The 23,019-nt window shown below is 45.1% G+C and overlaps 1 protein-coding gene across 1 annotated transcript in view; it reads right to left on the bottom strand.

Moving 5' to 3' along the window:
- Nucleotides 1–23,019, bottom strand: part of LOC139423498 (microtubule-associated serine/threonine-protein kinase 1-like) — a 46,754-nt gene that overhangs the window by 21,028 nt on the left and 2,707 nt on the right. Inside the window, exons 2-12 of the mRNA XM_071175108.1 lie at nt 20,509–20,597; nt 19,905–19,980; nt 18,462–18,534; nt 14,085–14,245; nt 12,753–12,828; nt 11,546–11,755; nt 10,933–11,034; nt 7,532–7,664; nt 3,572–3,642; nt 3,223–3,299; nt 2,758–2,966 (exon numbers count right to left, since the gene is read on the bottom strand). Of these exons, the coding sequence (XP_071031209.1) occupies nt 2,758–2,966; nt 3,223–3,299; nt 3,572–3,642; nt 7,532–7,664; nt 10,933–11,034; nt 11,546–11,755; nt 12,753–12,828; nt 14,085–14,245; nt 18,462–18,534; nt 19,905–19,980; nt 20,509–20,597 (1,277 nt within the window). The remainder of the gene's footprint in view (nt 1–2,757; nt 2,967–3,222; nt 3,300–3,571; nt 3,643–7,531; nt 7,665–10,932; nt 11,035–11,545; nt 11,756–12,752; nt 12,829–14,084; nt 14,246–18,461; nt 18,535–19,904; nt 19,981–20,508; nt 20,598–23,019) is intronic.

Genomic DNA, 23,019 nt, shown 5'->3' with positions numbered 1-23,019 from the left:
TGGCAGGTGTCTTCACTGACATGTCCCTGATTGAGTCTGTAATACTGTTAGAGGAATTCTAAATTCCTATATGTTTTGTAGCCAAAACCAAATTCACACTCTCTCTATTTTTAATAAGTTATAAGTTTATCATTTATGCATTAAATAGATCGAGACCAGTCTTAAAAGTCAGGTAACAGTGTTTAATTCAAGAGAGTACTCATCCAAAATACAAAGAACATTACATTTTAAAGAGAGAAGATAAAAGTGACGTCATCAGTTTCTCACACTCTCTCCGATCCACACAATAGCGCAGTGTCTTCAGGTCTGGAGATTGTCTTCTACTCCCCTCATAAAACAAACATTCCAATCTGTCTAAAAATATATACTCTTCTTCACTAATGGATCATAAAACAAACGTTTTTATCTGTCTAAAGAGATATGCCATCCCTCTCCCTTAAACCCGCAAGGTACAGACAATTAATTCGTTTTACTTACATTTTCAGTCCTAGTTTAACCAAGAACCCATACATTTCATACCATAACATAATAGTATTAAAATAAATGGTTCTAATTTAAATGTATACATAATTAATCATTTCAACTATAATTTCCTCCAACAAATACCAACATGTTTCAAGCAGACCAAGAACACAAAGGCAACCTGCCTAAATGACTACAGACCCGTAGCACTCACGTCTGTAACCATGAAGTGCTTTGAAAGGCTGGTCATGGCTCACATTAACACCATTATCCCAGAAACCCTAGACCCACTCCAATTTGCATACCGCCCAAACAGATCCACAGATGATGCAGTCTCTATTGCACTCCACACTGCCCATTCCCACCTGGACAAAAGGAACACCTATGTGAGAATGCTATTCATTGACTTCAGCTCAGCGTTCAACAACATAGCACCCTCAAAGCTAATCACTAAGCTAAGGATCCTGGGACTAAACACCTCCCTCTGCAACTAGATCCTGGACTTCCTGACAGGCCGCCCCCAGGTGGTGTGGGTAGGTAGCAACACATCCACCACGCTGATCCTCAACACTGGAGCCCCTCAGGGGTGCGTGCTCAGTCGCCTCCTGTGCTCCCTGTTCACCCACGACTGTGTGGCAAGGCACGACTCCAACACCATCATTAAGTTTGCAGACAACACAACAGTGGTAGGCCTGATCACCGACAACAACGAGACATCCTATAAGGAGGAGGTCAGAGACCTGGCCGGATGGTGCCAAAAGAACAACCTATCCCTCAACATAATCAAGACAAAGGAGATGATTGTGGACTACAGGAAAAGGAGTACCGAACACGCCCCCCATTCTCATCGACGGGGCTGCAGTCGAGCAGGTTGAGAGCTTCAAGTTCCTTGGTGTACACATCACCAACAAACTAGAATAGTCCAAACACACCAATACAGTCGTGAAGAGGGCACGACAAAGCCTATTCTCCCTCAGGAAACTAAAAAGATTTGGCATGGGTCCTCAGATCCTCAAAAGGTTCTACAGCTGCAACATCGAGAGCATCCTGACTGGTTGCATCACTGCCTGGTATGGCAACTGCTCGGCCTCCGACCGCAAGGCACTACAAAGGGTAGTGCGTACGGCCCAGTACATCACTGGGGCTAAGCTGCCTGCCATCCAGGACCTCTACACCAGGCGGTGTCAGAGGAAGGCCAAAAAAATGGTCATAGACCACAGCCACCCCAGTCATAGAATGTTCTCTCTACTACCGCATGGCAAGCGGTACCGGAGCGCCAAGTCTAGGACCAAAAGGCTTCTCAACAGCTTTTACCCCCAAGCCATAAGACTCCTGAACAGGTAATCAAATGGCTACCCGGACTATTTGCATTGTCCCGCCCCCACCCCAACCCTTCTTTTACGCTGCTGCTCTGTTATTCATATATGCATAGTCCCTTTAACTATACATTCATGTACACACTACCTCAATTAGCCTGGCTAACCGGTTTCTGCGCACATTGGCTACCCAGACTATCTGCATTGTGTCCCGCCACCCACCACCCGCCAACCCTTCTTTTACGCTACTGCTACTCTCTGTTTATCATATATTGATAGTCACTTTAACTATACCTACATGTACATACTACCTCAATCAGCCCGACTAACTGGTGCCTGTATGTAGCCTCACTACTGTATATAGCCTCGCTACTGTTATTTTTCACTGTCTTTTCACTGTTGTTTTTATTTCTTTACTTTTCTATTGTTCACTTAATAGCAATTTTTTACTTAAAAATCGCACTGTTGGTTAGAGCCTGTAAGTTAGAATTTCACTGTAAGGTCTACATCTGTTGTATTCGGCGCACGTGACAAATAAGAGTTGATTTGATTTGTCTGGTGGCACTTTAAATGAGGAGGACGGGCTCATAGTAATGTTTGGAATGGAATGGTATCACACACATCAAACATGTGGTTTTCCATGTGTTTGATACCATTCCATTTACATCACTCCATCCATTATTATGAGCCACCCTCCCCGCTGGTTTCCACCACAGTGCTTTCACCTGGCCAGTCCTATCAGATACCACGAATGGCAAATGAACAAGGGCAGAAAGGAGAGTACTACTTTCCAGAATGAGGATGAAATCCAACCGGGTTTTCTGAGAAACTCTCTCACCTCAAAGGAAGTGAACAAGATCAGAACGGAGAGAACTTTGAAAGAGCAAGGTGTAAGATATGCGAAGTTTCTTGGGACACCCTATGAAGCCTTTATTGTAATTCCATTAAAGTAGTACAGTTTCCTCAGAAACCCACTGACCTTCAACATACTCCATGACCATGCAGAGGTGCCTGCGAGTCTCGAAGGAGCAGAACATGGAGACCACGAAGGGGTTCTCAGCGAAGGTCAGGATGTCTCTCTCTACGAAGGCCTGCTGGATCTGGTTCCTCAGGATCAGGTTCTGCTTGTTGATCTTCTTCATGGCAAAACGCTGACGGGTCTCCCTGTGACGTACCAGGTACACCGCACTGACGGGGGAGGGAAGGAGGAGGGAAGAAGGAGGGAGGGGAGAGAGGGGAGTGGACAAGGAGGGAGGAGGGGAGAGAGGGGGAGGAGGGAGATGGGTAAAGGGTAGAGGTGCAAGAAGCCAAGGGTATGGTTGTGGTAAAATTAGATGGTCAGAGAAATCTACCTGGAGCCTCATGTCTTTGAATGAATGTGAGGACTTTGTGATGTACATGAAATGTATAGTCATTCATATTGCTTTGACCAGACTCTACTCACCCATATGCTCCGTTGCTGATCAGCTTGATGGTTTGAAAGTCTTCTTCACTTGGCGGCTTCATGGCTTTCATCTTCCCCTACATAAACAAGCAGGCAAGCTCAGTCCAACTGAAGCTAGATACTATTTGAAGAGAGATCTGGTGTGTCTGTGAGTGTATTTCTCATTAGAAATGGAGGCTCCTCACCTCTGATCTGGTGTGTCTGTGAGTGTATTTATCATTAGAGATGGAGGGTCCTCACCTCTGATCTGGTGTGTCTGTGAGTGTATTTCTCATTAGAGATGGAGGGTCCTCACCTCTGATCTGGTTGTCTGTGAGTGTATTTATCATTAGATATGGAGGGTCCTCACCTCTGCAGAATCGTCTGGCTCTGGGGTGTGGGGACCTTCACTGTCATAGTAGTTGTCCATGCTCACAATGTCTGGACAAAAACACATGATTTAACACTCAATACAGTATCTGGTGTGTACTGTTGCAGATCAATAGCATTGTGTATACATACAGTGCCTTCAGAATGTGACTTATTCCACATTTCGTTGTGTTACAGCCTGAGCAATGCAATGGCAATTCACTTTAAAGAGGGTTGTTTGGGTTTTTCGCTACAATAACAAAATCACTTTGACATGTGAGTCACTCTGGATAAGGGGGAGAGTGCTGAACAAATAAATGAAAATGTGTTAAAGGCCCAGTGCAGTCAAATACGGGATTTCCATGTTTTATATATACATTGCCTTTGGAAAGTATTCAGACCCTTTGACTTTTTCCACATTTTGTTACGTTACAGCCTTATTCTAAAATGGATTAAATAAATGTTTTCCTTCATCGATATACACACAATACCCCATAATGACAAAGCGAAAACAGGTTTTTAGACATTTTTGCAAATGTAATAAAAACAAAAAACAGAAATACCTTCTTTACATAAGTATTCAGACCCTTTGCTATGAGACTCAAAATTGAGCTCAGGTGCATTCTGTTCATCATCCTTGAGATATTTTTACAACTTGATTGGAGTCCACCTGTGGTAAATTCAATTGATTGGACATGATTTGGAAAAGCACACACCTGTCTATATAAGGTCTCACAGCATGTCAGAGCAAAAAACAAGCCATGAGGTCAAAGGAATTGTTCATAGAGCTCCGAGACAGGATTGTGTTAAGGCACAGATCTGGGAAAGGGTACCAAAAAATGTCTGCAGCATTGAGTGTCCCCAAAAACCCAGTGGCCTCCATCATTCTTAAATGGAAAAGGTTTGGAAGCACCAAGACTCTTCCTGAAACTGTCCGCCTGACCAAACTGAGCAATCAGGGGAGAAGGGCCTTGGTCAGAGAGGTGACCAAGAACCCAATGGTCACTCTGAAAGAGCTCCAGAATTCCTCTGTGGAGATGAGAGAACCTTCCAGAAGGACAACCATCTCTGCATCTCTGCAGCACTCCACCAATCAGGCCTTTATTGTAGAGTGGCCAGATGGAAGCCACTACTCAGTAAATGGCACATAACAGCCCGCTTGGAATTTGCCAAAAGGCACCTAAAGGACTCAAACCATGAGAAACAAGATTCTCTGGTGTGATGAAACCAAGATTGAACTGTAGGGAAACTTGGCAGGGAAACCTGGCACCATCCCTACAGTGAAGCATGGTGGTGGCAGCATCATGCTGTGGGGATTTTTTTTTAGCGGCAGGGACTGGGAGACTAGTCAGGATCGAGGCAAAGATGAACAGAGCAAAGTACAGAGAGATCCTTGATGAAAACCTGCTCCAGAGTGCTCAGGACCTCAGACTGGGGCGAAGGTCTCTGAATGTCCTTGATGAGTGGCCCAGCCAGAAAATCTCTGGAGAGACCTGAAAATAGCTGTGCAGCAATGCTCCCCATCCAACCTGACAGAGCTTGAGAGGATCTGCAGAGAAGAATGGGATAAGCTCCTCAAATAGAGGTTTGCCAAGCTTGTAGCGTTATACCTAAGAAGACTCGAGGCTGTAATCACTGCCAAAGGTGCTTCAACAAAGCACTGAGTAAAGGGTCTGAATACTTACAGTATGTACACTACCGTTCAAAAGTTTGGGGTCACTTAGATATGTCCTTGTTTTTGAAAGAAAAGCAATTTTTTTGTCCATTAAAATAACATCAAATTGATCAGAAATACAGTGTAGACATTTTTAATTATGTAATTGACTGTTGTAGCTGGAAATTGCAGATTTTTAAATGGAATATCTACATAGATCTTCAGTTTCTTGGCAATTTCTCGCATGGAATAGCCTTCATTTCTCAGAACAAGAATAGACTGACGAGTTTCAGAAGATAGACTTTGTTTCTGGTCATTTTGAGCAAATGCTGATGCTCCAGCTACTCAACTAGTCTAAAGAAGGCCAGTTTTATTGCTTCCTTAATCAGCACAACAGTTTTCAGCTGTGCTAAAATAATTGCAAAAGGGGAAAAAACTATTTAATCAATTTTAGAATAAGACTGTAACATAACAAAATGTGGAAAAAGTCAAGGGGTCTGAATACTTTCCAAAGCACTATATATATTTCCACACTATGACGTTGGAGAAAAAGTTAGTGTTAGAGCTGTTTGAAACGACCGCCTGAAATAACTGACTGTTTTGGTAGGATGGAGCCGGTAAATGAGTTAATAGACCAATAACAGCTCATTTTCAGTTTTCCCCTCCCCACTCAGACCACTTCCAGACGGTGCTCTTTGCGAAGAAGAATTATTTTTTAAATAATTTTAATTGAAAACAATCACAGTAAGGTACTTTCTGTCACCAGAAATTATTTGATATTGAGATAAAAACGGCTGCATTGCACCTTTAAGTAAGCATCTCGTTAATTTGAATTAGATGTCACATAAAGTGATGTGAAAATAATATATCTTCTTGTCACCTTGGTAACAACATTTCTAAAAACGAAATGGTTGTGTTTGGAGAACCAAGAGAGGGAGGGAAGACGAGAGTGTGTGAGAGAGAGAAAGAGAGATGAAGCTGTGAATATTTGTGTGGGTGAAAAACAGAAAGGTGCTAAACCAAGAGGTGGTTTGTAAAAAGTGTCACATTGTGACAACCCACTAAAACCCAAACTCATATTTCTTCAACCAGACTGAAGGTAGCTGACAAAGAGGAGCCAGTCGGATTCTGAATAGTCTTTCTAACCCATTTACATTGAGTAGTTTAATGAACAGCTTGTGATGGATTTGCCACTGTGAGAAGTGGAGCTGGACGGAATTGAAGGAGTCAGAGAAGGAGTTTGGGGGCTGCTGTAGATTAATGACAGTGAGTGCAGTGCTGCGACCGGCTTCATAATCAGTAAAGGGAGTTTTCTCTGCGTCTCAATAATGTCTACATGTAGCCTGGTCCCAGGTCTGTTTGTGCTGTCTTGCCAAGGTTCAGTGTGACAATGCCAAGAGCTGGGACCAGGCTAGCTGACAGGTGGATCCCTGCCCACATGCTACAATGCCAAGATGCTGTTGTTTTTCTCATGCCAAAATGTATTGTTTTTTCTAAGGTTATTTCTGCTAGCTTTATAGTTAATTACCTATAATAAACACCCGAGGGGAGTGTGGCTGTCAAAATGTGGGTAGAGAAATCTCAACCATCAATCTTTCATTTTCTCTTGTTTGGCTTCTACAGGTACATGATGCCCTAAATCTGTCTCTTTCTGTTTCCGTCTACTGTCTCCCCCCCATCCCAACCTCCACACGGTCGCAGGTCAGTCCCAGCTGCCTGCATGTCTCTTTTTATTCCTCTCTTTTCCTTACTCTCTTCTTCATTAAATCTCCCCTCTACTCCTCTCTCCTACATCTCTCTCACCCTCCAGAGGGTGCTTGGTCTGTCCCAGCCATCTGAATCTGTCTATTTCTGTTCCTCTCTTCTCTCTCCTCCTCCCTCTCATCCTTCTCTCTCACCCTCCAGAGGGTCCCTGGTCTGTCCCAGCCTTCAATCTGTCTCTTTCCATTCATCTCTTCCTCTCTCTCTCCTCCTCCCTCTCATCCTTCTCTCTCACCCTCCAGAGGGTCCCTGGTCTGTTCCAACCCTCAATTTCTCTTTCCGTTCCTCTCTTCCCTCTCATCCTCCCCCTCCCTTACTCACCCTCTAGTCTAGGGGTATTAAACTCTTACCCAACGAGGTCCGGAGCCTGCTGGTTTTCCATTCTCCCTGATAATTAATTCCACCCACCTGGTGTCCCAGGTCTAAATCAGTCCCTGATTGGAGGAGAAGAAAGGAATAAAGCCAAGTGGTTCCAGAGTTGAGGGCTCTAGAGTGTCCTGACGTAACAAGGAGTATCCATCTTCATTAAATGTGTGTGTGTCTCACCCTCCAGAGGGTCCCGGGTCAGACCCAGCTGGCTGATGATGTAGCGAGGGATGTCCGTCTTCATCAGGTGTCCCTCCTTGGCGTGGTCCTCCGCTGCCTCCAGCAGGTGATAGAACTCCTCTGGGTTGAACTCCTACAGAGAGGAACCAAATACAAAGTTACACAAAAGCTGCCAGTCTGCCACATAAACTTGATGTAGTATTGACTTTTCTGGATTGAACTCCTGTACATGAAGGGGAGGGGGGACAATATATATATATATTTTTTTTACCTTTATTTAACTAGGCAAGTCAGTTAAGAACAAATTCTTATTTTCAATGACGGCCTAGGAACAGTGGGTTAACTGCCTTGTTCAGGGGCAAAACGACAGATTTTTACCTTGTCAGCTCAGAGATTCGATCCAGCAACCTTTCGTTTACTTGTCCAACGCTCAAACCACTAGGCTACCCTGCCGCCAGTATTGAGAAGAGGGAGGGACAATATTGACAGTACTGTCTGTGGTATTGAGAGGAGGGGGGGCAATATTGACAGTACTGTCTGTGGTATTGAGAGGAGGGGGGACAATATTGACAGTACTGTCTGTGGTATTGAGAGGAGGGGGGACAATATTGACAGTACTGTCTGTGGTATTGAGAGGAGGGGGGACAATATAGACAGTACTGTCTGTGGTATTGAGAAGAGGGGGGACAATATTGACAGTACTGTCTGTGTTATTGAGAGGAGGGGGGACAATATAGACAGTACTGTCTGTGGTATTGAGAAGAGGGGGGACAATATAGAGTATAACAGACTAAATCTGCCACATCGACTGCCATTGTGTATGGTGTTGTGTGTGCTGTTTTGAGTTTAACTGGGGAATCCTACAGGCTGAAATAAGGAGCTAATAAACTGCTGGGTACTAACATGGTCATAACTTTGAATTGCTGCTCCAATAAGCCCTACAGCTGATTAACATAGCCTTTTATTCTGTCCTCTGGGCATCTCTTTCATTCACCCTTTGTGGAGGGATATAACACTGTTATTAGAAACCAGAGCACCTGGGGCTGGGAGGGGAAGGTCATTTCCTGGTTTGTGTTCCGATGATCAACTGTTCCCTGGCCTTGCCAACTAAGATACAGATGAGAGGAGTGAACCCATAGAAATAGAAGGAATAGAATAGATTATATTTCTTTGAGTAAATTTACAAAGTTCCCTGGATTGCCAACTATGATGAGTGGAGTGATCATAGATTAGAGACACAATATAAGACTAATATAAGTCTTGTACTTGATTCTGTGGGAGTGAAACTCTCTGCAGAGCGTTCTGCTCTGCTCTATGTACCTCTATGTGGGATAATGTTCTTCCACCATGGCTCTGACATTTCACCAAATCAGAGGAGACTGTGACTAGAATGCCAAATGAACTGAACCCCCCCCCTCTCTCTCCCCTCCAATTCACGTTCTCTCTCCTCTCTCCCTCCACCTTTCCCTACCTCTTTCATTCTCCTCTCTCTCTCCATCTCTCTCCTCTGCATTTTCCTTTGTCTCTCCCTCCATCCTTCCCTCCATCTTTACTTCTCTCGCTTTCTCTCTCCCCCCTCCATTTCACTTTCTCTCTCCCTCCATCCTTGTCTACCTCTTCCCTCTCACTCTCTCTCTCATATAACTGACACAAGCAGAAGCATCCAGCCTGACCCTATCGACCTCTTCCGCTGGTGACCCTGGCAACGGGAAGATGAGACGCAACAGCAGAAGGAGGTGGGACCAAGCGTTTGACAGGCAGGGGAAGCCATCAATCAGAGTGTGTAAATCCAGGGACACTCCAGTGACTTATGTACATATAGCTTTGAATGTCAACTGGACAGTTGGAGGAGTTCATTTCAACTGTCATTGAATGAGGTGTTGGCCCATGGCAGCAGTGTATGTGGGTGGACGTTTTACAGTTAGGAAAATATCCTTAGGCATTTAACATAATGCTGTGTATGTAATGACTCTTATAAAGACATCTTTGACCTATATCTATGAAAACAAGGGATGTGTTTTGGTTAAATACACCGCACAATCTGTCATAAAGTTAGCCTCTAGTATCGTTGATTTAGCTACAGGGACAAATGAGAGAGGGAGACAGATTAAAGGGGATGAACAGTATGTGTCCCAAATGGCATCCTATTCCCTACATGGTGCACTACCTTTGATCAGAGCCCTATGGGGGCCAGGTCCAAAAGTAGTGCACTATATAGGGAATAGGGTGCCATTTGGAATAGTAGGCAAAACAAACATATGTTTCACGATTATAGCTATATTATCAAAATCAATAAACCAAAGCACGTTTTGGGGTTCATTCATTAGTTTTTAGGTGATTAAGTAGAATCCTGTTGAAAAATGATGCGGAAAGTATCATTTACATTCCTAAAACATAAGTTGAAAATGTTACTGTTCCTGCTACCTATTGTTGATTATGAATTTGTTTTTAAATGTCCAAATTCATAATCAATATGCTGAAATATGTTGTGATATTTTGAAGGCCAAAAATAAACATTACTCCCTACACATACATATGTCACACTTGTGTTCAGATTAGTTCTATTTAGCTAAATAAGTTGCTTATAAACTGCACACACACCAACATTTACCAAGCAGCCACTCTACACTTTGATTGGCTTGTTCTACTGTAATCAAAAGCTAGCGCAAATGAATCACATCACTATTGTCTATAAAGATCAATGGAACTGGGACAATAACCGGGGTGACGTGTACCGTTTGCCCTCATCTAAAAGATAAAACCACAGCTAACTTGGGTAAACTACTTATACCTGTCGATAGATGAGAACCTGTAGTAGCCATTTCTCAACTCATCTCGTTGTGTCATGTTTACAGTAGATGGCCAATACGAAAAGGAAACAACACCTTTTTGACTGGAACATTTCAACGAATCATCACCTCACAGGTAGACCTACAAACTGACAGGGGTTTCATTTCAGTGCCAGCTTGACTGTCAAATACGTGGATTTGTTTGTGGCCAGCAACTTTTTTTAAAGCAAAATCAATGTAGTATAATCTTGATATTAACATCACCAATCTGAGGTGAAAAGATGTGTAATTCTACTCAATTAATGTGTTGAAAATTCAAGCTTGTACAAGGTAGTTAACACACTTTCCAAATTAGGGGAATTAGCGCAATATTAAATCATTTTATATGACAAAATAATTCAACATATCAATTAAGTGATGATAGTACAGCATATATTGCCCACTCACAAGCTATTGCAACAATTCCACATATTTCTAACTCAATTATCTATTTAGAGAGTGAACTGCTCTGAAACCCATTTGAACCAGGTGCTCTAGAATAGAGTCTCCAGAGTGTCTGAGCCGCAGCCTGAACATTCAACGTCCCTGTAATAGACCTGTAATAGAGCTCACCAGACATTCCAGAAGCCGGGCGGGACGAGATATGATGATGAAGAGCTTTTTGACCAGCTCAGTGACGAAGGTCAACTCAGAGCTCTCAGAACGCTCATAGGCCTGAGAGAGAGAGAGAGAGAGAGAGAGAGAGAGAGAGAGAGAGAGAGAGAGAGAGAGAGAGAGAGAGAGAGAGAGAGAGAGAGAGAGAGAGAGAGAGAGAGGGCTTCAGCACCAGGGACAGCGATAAACAAATTCTTAGCAATTAATAGGTTCTTCACCAATAAAATGTAATGTCAGTTACTTTGGAAGACCAGAAGAGGACCAGGGGTGCGTGTGTGTGCATGTACATGTGTTGTGTATGTGAGCATGTACATGTGTTGTGTATGTGAGCATGTACATGTGTTGTGTATGTGAGCATGTACATGTGTTGTGTATGTGAGCATGTATATGTGTTGTGTATGTGAGCATGTATATGTGTTGTGTATGTGAGCATGTATATGTGTTGTGTATGTGAGCATGTACATGTGTTGTGTATGTGAGCATGTACATGTGTTGTGTATGTGAGCATGTACATGTGTTGTGTATGTGAGCATGTATATGTGTTGTGTTGTGTATGTGCATGATAACTCACGTCATTGAGCATCTTCTCCAGATTCTCCTGCAGCTCAAAGAAATACACCGTTGTGATGAGTCCATCCTGTGATTTGGTCAGGCAGTCTCTGGACAGCTCTGCTATCTGGTGGTGGATGAAGCTGAGGACCCCGTCAGCCAGCGGCAGCACGCTCTCCGGGGAGAAGTTCTGGATGAACTCTGACAGACGCTCCTCCATCTGGGCTGTAGCCTGGGAGGAGAGGACAACATGGTAAAATACACTACAGGTGAGTGACTGGGGTCCGAACCCAGGCCACAAGACAGTGTTAACCAACTGAGATAAAGCCTTTCAGGGGAGAAGCTATCAACGTTCTTTCATCTGGGCAGTTGACAGATATACAGCATAGACTACATATTATCAATACAGGACCGATGGGGTTCGAACACAGGCCTTTTACCAGCTACAGGATTGTGTTGGTGTGTTCAGCTAACGCCTAGGAGCCAACACAAGTCTTCAGGACTCAGGTAAGGTTACTTAACGCGCGAGCGTGGTTCACCCACCCATTGAGCACCATGTGAAGTCCATGTGATCAGTATTCTAGTGTGAGACTAGCAATATAGTCAAACAAACAGACACCATCAGCAAACTGCTGAATCCAAATAAATCTCTCCGTACCTTAGTGTTGGAACTACTATAGTATGTGATGTGAGTAATGCCTTTTCTCTGTTTGTCTGCTTCTGTTTGGTTTGCAGCTTTACCACAGCGGCTGCCTGCCTGTCATACAGCCTGTAAGTCATTGATATCGGTCAACACAAAGCCAGAAGTGGTTGCAACAGTGGACGGGGAGATATGCTGTATTAGAGAGAGAAACTGCACTGCGCTGGGCTCTGTCTAAATGGCTCTCTGGGGCCATTTTGGATCAGCTACTGCATGACATGTCAGTCTCCATTTTGGGGGTGCGACGGTTGCAACCATCTTGTTGTGTTTTTATGCAGAAGCAAGTAAAACTGAGCAGGTAGTCAGTGACACTGCAGTTAGCACTGCTTCAAGTCCCATTCATGTTATGGGATAGGGCCACTGTGTGTGTGTGTGTGTGTGTGTGTGTGTGTGTGTGTGTGTGTGTGTGTGTGTGTGTGTGTGTGTGTGTGCGCATCTGCGCGCATGTGTATGCGTACCTGCATACGTGTGTGCATTTCTGTGTACGAGTTGTGCGTGTGTGTGTGTGTATGTGTGTGTGTGTACTGACCTTGGGGAAGCGCTCCTTGTAGACATGGTTCATCATTACTATCTCGTTGTCATAGCAAGACGGTGAGCGCCCCGGGCTGAAGAGAGAGAACGAGACAGAAACAGAGAGGCAGATTGACAAGAAAGAGTGATAGACAATCAATTTTTTTATGTTTCACTTGAATGCAGGCTTAATTTGCAGCAGCCAGGACCCAGTGTGTGTGTGTGTGTGTGTGTGTGTGTGTGTGTGTGTGTGTGTGTGTGTGTGTGTGTGTGGTGTGTGTGTGTGTGTGTGTGTGTGCGTACGTGTGGACCCCTGTCTGTACATTATGTAAATCAGCCAATCAGAGATAGCATCACTTTTAGTCTCTCTCTAAAATCAACCAATCAGGAATTCTGAACACTCCGTCTCCCTCTAATGGATGCACTAATTAGGACCCCACTCCTCAATCAAGGAGGAGCATTGTTAAAGACACAGGAAGTTACTCCGCCATTCTACAGTGTATCAAGAGAGGAGACCGCAAGACCCCATTGGAACAAGCCACATGCAACCATGCCAAGCACTAATACAAGACCTGGGTTCAAATAGTATTTAAGATATGTTTAATACTTGGAGCTTCATGGAGTGCCAGATGGCTGGGGCATACACTTTTGGGACTACTCCATTGGTTCCATTGCGTCAGACAAGTTTAATCAATCGCAGATAAAGTTCTTGAAAGAAAATGTACATTATTTTGAACCCAGGTCTGCTGTGTGTGGAGCAGATATTTGAGTCTGGTCTAGAAGTCTCCATGGACTCATCACTTGGGAGACAGAAGAGAGGAGAAACACATGCACTCTGGAGACCGCCTGGATGATACTGACGTGAATAAAGACCACAGTGAACTCTAGAGAGGGGCATGCTGAGAGAGAGAAAGAGAAAGAGAAAGAGAGAAAGAGAAAGAGAGAGACATAGAGATAGAGATAGAGAGAGAGAGACAGACAGACAGACAGACAGACAGACACAGACAGACAGACAGAGACAGACAGACAGACAGACAGAGACAGACAGACAGACAGACAGAGACAGAGAGAGAGAGACAGAGAGAGAGAGAGAGACAGAGACAGAGAGAGAGACAGAGAGAGAGACAGAGAGAGAGACTGAGAGAGACAGAGAGAGAGACAGAGACAGACAGAGAGAGAGAGAGACAGAGAGAGAGACAGAGAGAGAGCAACTGTAAAGCAGAGGAGTTTGTTAGGAGATTGGGTTTGTATTCATATCTTTGTGTATAAAGCTTGTGTATAAAGCTTCGAGGAGATACACAGGGCGAAACTAGTATCCCCACCCCTTTCCCTGACCCTTGACCCCTCTAACCTGAGGCTGCGGGAGCGGGGGCGCACGTGTGGCGAGCGGCGGCCCCCGTCGTCGTCGGTGATGCTCTCGGTGCTGCCGAAGTGCTTGGACAGGAAGTGCAGCTCATCCATGGTGGGCTGGAAGGGCAGCTGGTGCAGCCGCTCCTGTGACGAGGAGGAGGACTGGGGGAGAGAGGAAAGACATGAGGAGAGAGCAGGAGCGAGGGGGTGGGAGGGGGAGAGAGGGAGCGGGAGGAGGAGGAAGGGAGAGAGTAATTAGAAAGGTCAAAAGCAAGAAACAATCATACCTCATGATGTGTTTCATAAAAGAAAGAGACAGAGAGAGAGACAGACAGAGAGCGAGAGAGAGAGAAAGTGTGGAAGTGAGAGGGGTAGAGAGAGAGAGAAAGTGTGGAAGTGAGAGGGGTAGAGAGAGACAGAGAGAGAGAGAAAGTGTGGACGTGAGAGGGGTAGAGAGAGAGAGAAAGTGTGGAAGTGAGAGGGGTAGAGAGAGTGAGCCCTCAAGCGTTAATAAGCCTTTATTGTACAACTAATGTGTTCGATGCAGAGCTTCTAGGCTGCTGGACAAACGTCAATATCACAAAACAAAAAATGTGATGAAAAGAGAGTGGGAGGGAGAAAGAGTGTGATGAAGAGAGAGAGAAAATAGACCAAGTCTAAGAGACTGAAAACTAAAACTGGACAACAAGCTAAAGTGGGGCCTCAGGGGTCTTAGCACTAGCAGACCCTACTCTTAAACAAACGTGCTTTTCTGTTCTAGAGCTACAGGAAAAACCAGGCTGGATCAATCAAGGGCTTTAATGAACACGCCTCCCATAGGGATGGGGAGATAGTGGTGTGTGTTCGTGCGTTTGTGAGTGAGTGAGTAAGGGAGTGAGTGAGTGAGTAAGTGAGTGAGTGAGTGAGTGTGTGAGTGTGTGTTGGGAGGTTAAACAATGATTTCTGCCATGAAATCCATTAGAACCTGGCCTACTTCTGGTTCCAATCCAAACCACTTCAAATTGCTAAATGCATATCAACATTATCAATTGAACACATAGGGAGATGATGGGATGAGGTGGATTGAAGGAGGATAGAGGGATACAAGGAAGGAAAGATAGCGGGATAGAGGGAAAGTATTTTATGTCCTCTCCTGTTGTGGTTCTCTCTCTTTCTCCATTAACTCTGTCTTACTTCCTCTCTCTCCCCCCCCCCCCCCCCCCCCCCCTCTCTCTCAATTCAATTTATTTTAAGGGTCTTTGTTGTCATGGGAAACACATGTTAACATTGCCAAAGCAAGTGAAATAAACAATAAAAAACGTACAGTAAACACTCACAAAAGTTCCAAAATACATTTCAAATGTCATTTTATGTTTATATATAGTGTTGTAATGATGTGCAAATAGTTAAAGTACAAAAGGGAAAATAAATAAACATAAATATGGGTTGTATTTACAATGGTGTTTGATCTTCACTGGTTGCCCTTTTCTTGTGGCAACAGGTCACAAATCTTGCTGCTGTGATGGCATTCTAGTTTGCTCTGTTTTTTTGTAAATTCTTTCCAATGTGTCACGTAATTATCATGTTGTTTTCTCATGATTTGGTTGGGTCTTAATGTGTCTCTCTCTGTCCTCCTGCCCTCCTTTCATCTCCTCCTCTCCTCCTTTCATCTCCTCTCCCCTCATTTCATCTCCTCTCCCCTCCTCTCCCCTCATCCCCTCCTTTCATCTCCTCTCCCCTCCTTTCATCTTCTCTGTTCTCATCCCTTCCTTTCATCTGCTCTGTCCTCATCCCCTCCTTTCATCTCCTCTGCCCTTTCATCTCCTCTGTTCTCATCCCCTCCTTTCATCTCCTCTGTCCTCCTCTCCTCCGTTCATCTCCTCTCCCCTCATCCCCTCCTTTCATCTCCTCTCCCCTCCTTTCATCTCATCGGCCCTCCTTTCATCTTCTCTCTTCTCATCCCCTCCTTTCATCTCCTCTGCCCTCCATTCATCTTCTCTCTTCTCATCCCCTCCTTTCATCTGCTCTGTCCTCATCCCCTCCTTTCATCTCCCCTGCCCTCCTTTCATCTCCTCTGCCCTCCTTTCATCTCCTCTGTTCTCATCCCCTCCTTTCATCTCCTCTCCCCTCATCCCCTCCTTTCATCTCCTCTGTCCTCATCCCCTCCTTTCATCTCCTCTGTCCTCATCCCCTCATTTCATCTCCTCTGTCCTCATCCTCTCCTTTCATCTCCTCTGTCCTCATCCCCTCCTTTCATCTCCTCTGTGTATGCGGACCCTGCAGTAGCTAATCAAGCAAGTAATGGTCCATGTAAGAGCCTGGGGAGGTCTGAAAACTGACGTCTGTACAGGAGGAAGAGAGGACGGGGGAGAGAAGAGAGGAAGGTGGAGACAGGAGAGGAGAGGGGAGAGAGGAAGAGAAGAGAGGAGAGGGGGAGAGAGGAGAGGAGAGGGGGAGAAGGAAGGAGGTAGAGAGAGGAGAGGGAAGGAGGTGGAGAGAGGAGAGGGGAGAGAGGGGTGAAGAAGAGACAGGTGAGGGGGACAGGGGAGGAGAGAACCTCCTGTCAACAGCACTGCAAAACTGCAATTAATGGTAGTGTATGTGTGTGTGTGTGTGTGTGTGTGTGTGTGGGTGGGTGGGTGAGTAGGTGTGTGGGGGTGTGTTTGTGTGTGCGTGTGTGGGGGGTGTGTGTGCGTGTGTGTGTGTGGGTGGGTGGGCGCATGTGTGGGGGTGTGTTTGTGTGGGTATGTGTGGATGTGTGTGGGGGTGTGTTTATGTGGGTGTGTGTGGGGGGGGGGTGTTTGTGGATGTGTGTGTGTGGGGGGATGTTTGTGGGTGTGTGTGGATGTGTGTGTGGGGGGGGGGTGTTTGTGGGTGTGTGTGGATGTGTGTGTGTGTGGGGGGGGGGGGGGGGTGTTTGTGGGTGTGTTCTCGTTCTTTTCCTCTTTTTTGTCTGTCTTCCCCTCCTCTCTATCTCTTACACACATTTCACTCTTCATTGACTCTTTCCATCTCTGTCTGTATCCCCCCCATCCCTCACTCTATCACTCAGTTTAGCAAACTGAATCATAGCAATGGATAGAGGATGAGATAACATGTTTTTAAGACCGGTTGACTTTCTGTTTCTACTTTATTATCTCACACACACACACACACACACACACACACACACACACACACACACACACACACACACACACACACACACACACACACACACACACACACACACACACACACACACACACACACACACACACACACACACACACACACGTTCTCTTTGAGCCAAGTCATCAGCCACAGTGATAAATCAGGTACTGAATGTACATCTTAGCAAGCGATCTGATCTGAGCCGCTGGTTTATTTTTAGTTCTGTTCTCCATGGGTAGTATTATGGGATAGATCCATGTTCACCAGCGGGAAGGTGCCTTTTAACTATCCAGCTGAGATTTACAGCACAAATTATAGAGGGAAAGGCTTTATGTGTGGGAGGGGTGGGGGGGTAGTGTGTGTGTCTGTCAATGTGTGTGTCTGTCAGTGTGTGTCTGTCAGTGTGTGTGTCTGTCTGTGTGTGTGTCTGTCAGTGTGTCTCTGTCAGTGTGTGTGTCTGTCAGTGATTGTGTGTCTGTCTGTGGGTGTCTGCCAGTGTGTGTGTGTGTGTGTACCTGCACATGGCACCAGAAGGCTGCTAGTGTGCCGTGTAATCATTTTAAAAGCAGAACAAAACAAGTAGAACATCAACTCCACAGAACATGAGTTTCCTAATGGCATCTTGCATACCAAGCAGGGAAACATTTAATATTTGGAAATACATTCTAGCGTATAAATACATATTCATGCATGGAATGTCAAGTTTCACTAATGTAATTTGCATGAATGAGAGCAAGAATAAAAAAACAAGTTTCGCCCTATCAGATGTCTCATGACTTAAAGGAGCAATCTGCAATTACTACTTCCACTGATTATGGTTTGAACTGCAGATTGCCCCTTTAACAGTTATATGGTGGTTATTATGAAGACTGGATCGTTTTTCCTCTGTCCTGCTTTCAACTGTCAAGTCTACTCCAATCAGGGACCAAGGCATGAAGCAATGGAACTGCCTTGAGGAAACGAACAGTAACTCTGATAACAAGGCCAAACAGCTCCATGCTGCTAGATCATGTCATGTTGGTAATATGAAAGGACCTCTAGAGTGTGGTGTTCAAATGGAGGAGTTATTACAATGATTTTAGTCTTTTTATTTGAGTTTCCTTTTGTCCGTTTCAGACACAGATAAAACACCATAAATAGTTAAGACAATAAATGATAATAAGGAAAACTTGTCATTAGAGATTGTTGTTCTTACACGTTCTTACACATTTTACCATCTGTGTAAAAATGGGTCAGTTGTAGTTACCGTTGAGCTGGGTGTGTTGGTGCCATATCCAGAGGAGGGGAGAGAGGCCAGGGACCATCTTCGACCGTCCGCCCTGCAGAAGAGAGAGGGATTGAGGGGTAGGGTGGGAGGGAGAGAGAGGATAGGGTTAGGGTGGAGAGAGAGAGAGGTAGGGTGGGAGAGAGAGAGAGAGAGAGAGAGGGGTAGGGTGGTAGGGAGAGAGAGAGAGAGAGGGGTAGGGTGGGAGAGAGAGAGAGAGGGGTAGGGTGGTAGGGAGAGAGAGAGAGAGAGGGGAGGGGTAGGGTGGGAGAGAGACAGAGAGAGAGGGGTAGGGTGGGAGAGAGAGAGAGAGAGGGGTAGGGTGGGAGAGAGACAGAGAGAGAGAGGGGTAGGGTGGGAGAGAGACAGAGAGAGAGGGGTAGGGTGGGAGAGAGAGAGAGAGAGAGGGGGTAGGGTGGGAGAGAGAGAGAGAGGGAGAGAGAGAGAGAGAGGGTTAGGGTGGGAGAGAGAGAGAGAGAGAGAGAGAGAGAGAGAGAGAGAGAGAGAGAGAGAGAGAGAGAGAGAGAGAGAGGGGTAGGATGGGAGAGAGAGAGAGAGAGGGGGGGGGGGGGGGTTAGGAAGAGAGCAGGAAGAATTGCGTCATACTAGTTCCAGAGCAGAAAGGTAGTTCCTTCTGTCCAAAAAGTCAGAGAGCTTAATGTTCCACATTTCTTTCACACCTCCTGGATTGCCTTTTGTGCCAATAATCCCTTCCTTTCCTCTGCGTCCCTGGGGTCCTGCTACACATATCTCTCTCCCTCTCTCTGTGGGACCTTCTATCTGTCTGACACTGCTGGAGTCATGATGGATGTTGGTTTTGGCTACATCCTGGCACTCAGAGAGGCCCATCCGTCTGTGCGCGCACATAAACACACACACACACAAACACTTTGTCATGCCGTGTGACAGGGGAATGCAAAGAGGGGAAAGTGTCTCTGTATAAGGGTGTAAATGCATTCCCTTTCACTGTGTGTGTGCCACTGGAATATTGTCCCTGCTTAACTAAATGGTCAGTTGAGGCCTGGGGTGGTCTAGTGGTCTAAGCCACTGCCTCTGGAGCACATTTACAGCTGCAGCAGGGGTTCACATCCAGCCTACTGCTATTTCAGCAACTCTCTCTGTCTTTCCTCTCTACTATCCGGCCTGCCCACAAAACTACACATATTCCTTCAAAAAGGAATGGCCAGTTGATTGCTATTACGGCGGTATTGGTGTGACAATGTGTTTGTTTATGCAGTGTAGCCAAAGGCTTTTTGGTTGTTGTAGGATTACCTGATTTAGAGATATGGCTGCTAGATTAGATTATAGGATCATAAAAAGGGACCTGCCAAGAGCGTTACCTGGTTTTGAATCCCTTTATATAACTGGATATAATCTCTTTATATGTAAACAGCAGATGTATTGAGTATTCCAAACGCTATTTACCTTCTAGAGGAGGCAAATGAGAAGTGGGCAGGGCCACTGGGGGAGAAGTTCCTTGGGCTGTCCAATGGACTACTTCCTGTGGAGAGACAGGGAACAAACATGAAGTGCCATTATAATATTTAATATATTTAGCAGACATTTTTATCCAGAGCAGCTTACAGTCATGCATGCATACATTTTAAGTATGGGCGGTCCTGGGCATTGAACCCACTACCCTGGCGTTACAAGCACCATGCTCTACCAAATGATCTACAAAGAACCAAACTGGCCCATTATACATCACTGTAAATACAGTATTAACTGTTAATATAAACTGGGTGGTTTGAGCCCTGAATGCTGATTAGCTGATAGCCGTGGTATATCAGGCCATATACCATGGGTATGACAAAACATGTATTTTTACTGCTCTAATTATGTTGTTAACCAGTTTATAATAGCAATAAGGCACCTCAGAGGTTTGTGATATATGGCCAATATACCGTGGCTAAGGGCTGTGTCCAGGCGCGCGTTGTGTCGTGCGTAAGAACCGCCATTAGCCGTGGTATATTGGCCATATACCACACCCCCTCGCGTCTTAACGCTTAATTATAACCAATTGCCTTACCTATGTGTCCAGGGAGAGGTGAGTGTGGTCGAGGGAGAGTGGGTGATGTACTGGTTAGAATGAGGCTCTTCCGGTTACTGGTCCGGCAACTAGAACACACACAGCCACAAACACACAGGCCATCATTATCTGAAACACAGTCAAAGAGGTGATAACATTACCATCTAACAGCATCCACCACTCTTAACGTAATATCTATGAGAAAGTCGGGTGTGATCGTGTGTACTTTCATGTGTGTGTGTGTGCGTGTGTGTGTGAGTGCGTGTTTGTGTGGCTGTGGGCTTCTGAGCTTGAACGCATGTGTGCGTGTAAGTGTGAGTGTGTGTGTGTGTGTGTGTGCGCTTCTGTGTGTAAATGTGTGTATGCATGCTCATACAAATTGGGCCAGAGAACATGGTGTATTGAAGTCAGCCCACCACGTGGGGAGAGAGCCAAAGCAACAAAGCCTTGTGGATCACACACACACACACAAACACACACACACACACACACACACACCACGAGCCACGGCAACAAGAACTTCCAATTTCCTTCAGTGTCAACTTGGACGAGACACCTCTCATGCGAGATAATGATGGGAGCGAGGGAGAGATGGAGAGAGAGCGAGAGAGAAGGAGAGGGGCAGGTAATGATGTGTTGAGATTATCATATAAATGAGGATTAACCCTCCTGAAGCAAGAGAAAAAAACATGGACACACACACTGAGTGTGACACAGGTGGTGTTATGCGGGAGGAGGGCTTTAAAAGGTGTGATTCTACCATGACAACCATACTTCCTGTAGTCAGGGAACCGTACGTAACGGTGTTATGTTGTAGTTGGCTGAAATCCCTCACTAATATATATTCTCCATATTATACACCACTGTCAGCATAGGAGAGAAATATGGTATAGCCTTGAAAAATCACCCACAGTAGACTGTTCCCTTTCTCCTCCTTCTCCTCCTTCCTCAATCTATGGTCGACCAATGACGACTCACTACACTGTATTCACCACTAATAATGACTCCCGAATAACGACTTTCAACACTGTCAGCATAGCACAATAGTAACAGGAATATGGCATACTGTAGCCTCGAAAAATGACCCCTAGTAAAAATGATGTCACTTTTCTCCTCTGTGTGTGTGTGTGTGTACGTGTCAAGTCTGTTTTGGTTGCTCTGCCAGATCTCTCCAGTGTGCTGGTTTTGAAGGGTAGCTGTCAGCCAGATGAGAAGAGGTAAGAAGCTGCACAGCGCTAACACAGCATGACAAAGACCTGGGCTAGGCTTGTTCCACATTGCATCAGATAGCATTCTGCTCTATACAGCTGGGATGTAAATTACACACACACGCATGAGCAGGTAAGTACGCGACACACACGTACGCACATGCACGAGCGGTATACGCACATGTCTGAAACAGCAGGACAATTTCCATAATGCATTGATGCATTTCAAATAAAGCACTCCCTCCCCCCTCCCCCCTCCACCGCCATATCCCTTCTTTTTTTTTAATTATCATGTGTTTGTTCCTCGTCAGAACAGCTAACATCAAGGAAACAGCCAAAAACCACCTAGTGATCTCTCTCTGTGTCACTCAGGCACCAGGAGAGGCTTGTCAACGAACTCACACACACATTTGGAGAGAAGGGGTGGTGAAATATTTAAGGGAAATGCATTAGGCTTGGTTTTGGAAGTGGCTTAACACCATTACACTACAACTCTCTGAGGACTGGAGGAGAACCAGACAGACATACTGAGAGAGTCATCCCAGTCCTTACTCTCCGTTAACTTTATATTTTTTTCGTCTTACATGTTTATTTAAATTTGGTTGGTTAATAGTATATTAACCTTCACAATTTATCACACAATCAATAATACAGTGTAGAATACACAGTACTTAAATTGGCCAATGTAAGCATTACCTTTAAATGTGTCATCATCTTAATGATGAATCTAGTTTCTTTATGAAGGAGGGCCCAGTGGAGACTAGAGGACTGTCTGGGACTTTATGGTCAGACTGGTCCTTCTAAGTGGGATTCTAAGTAACGCTGAATGTCACTGTCCTCTCCTGTGGCTTGATTAAATGAACTCTCTAACCCACATATAGAGATAGAGAGAAGGAGCGGGATGGGGAGGAGAGGAGGGGGGTAGAGAGGGGGAGTATGTGTGACAAAGAAATTGAGTGCGTGAGAACAAGTGAGAGAGAAAGGAGAAAGAGAGACTACCAGGGTTGAGAATATTGAGTGAAGGGGAAGAATAGAAAGATACCTCGTTTTATTTCTTCAGAGTTCAGTTCCTCTACATTAGACGTTTAGCATGAGAATGATTTCAAGTGATGAGTCATCCATAGACCTAACTGGAACTATGCTCAGTGGATGACATGCTGTGTCTTTCATAACGTTTCTCATGACTTTAGTCTGATGGAAAAAGATCTGAGATAGAGCTGACAAATGAAAAATTGAAGGAAACATGGGAAAGAGGGGGGGTGAATATAGAGAGGGAGGGGTGAATATAGAGAGGGAGGGGTGA

This window comes from Oncorhynchus clarkii, chromosome 13, assembly GCF_045791955.1.
Source record: "Oncorhynchus clarkii lewisi isolate Uvic-CL-2024 chromosome 13, UVic_Ocla_1.0, whole genome shotgun sequence".
Lineage (NCBI taxonomy): Eukaryota > Metazoa > Chordata > Actinopteri > Salmoniformes > Salmonidae > Oncorhynchus > Oncorhynchus clarkii.
This window is presented reverse-complemented; position numbering and strand designations above follow the sequence as displayed.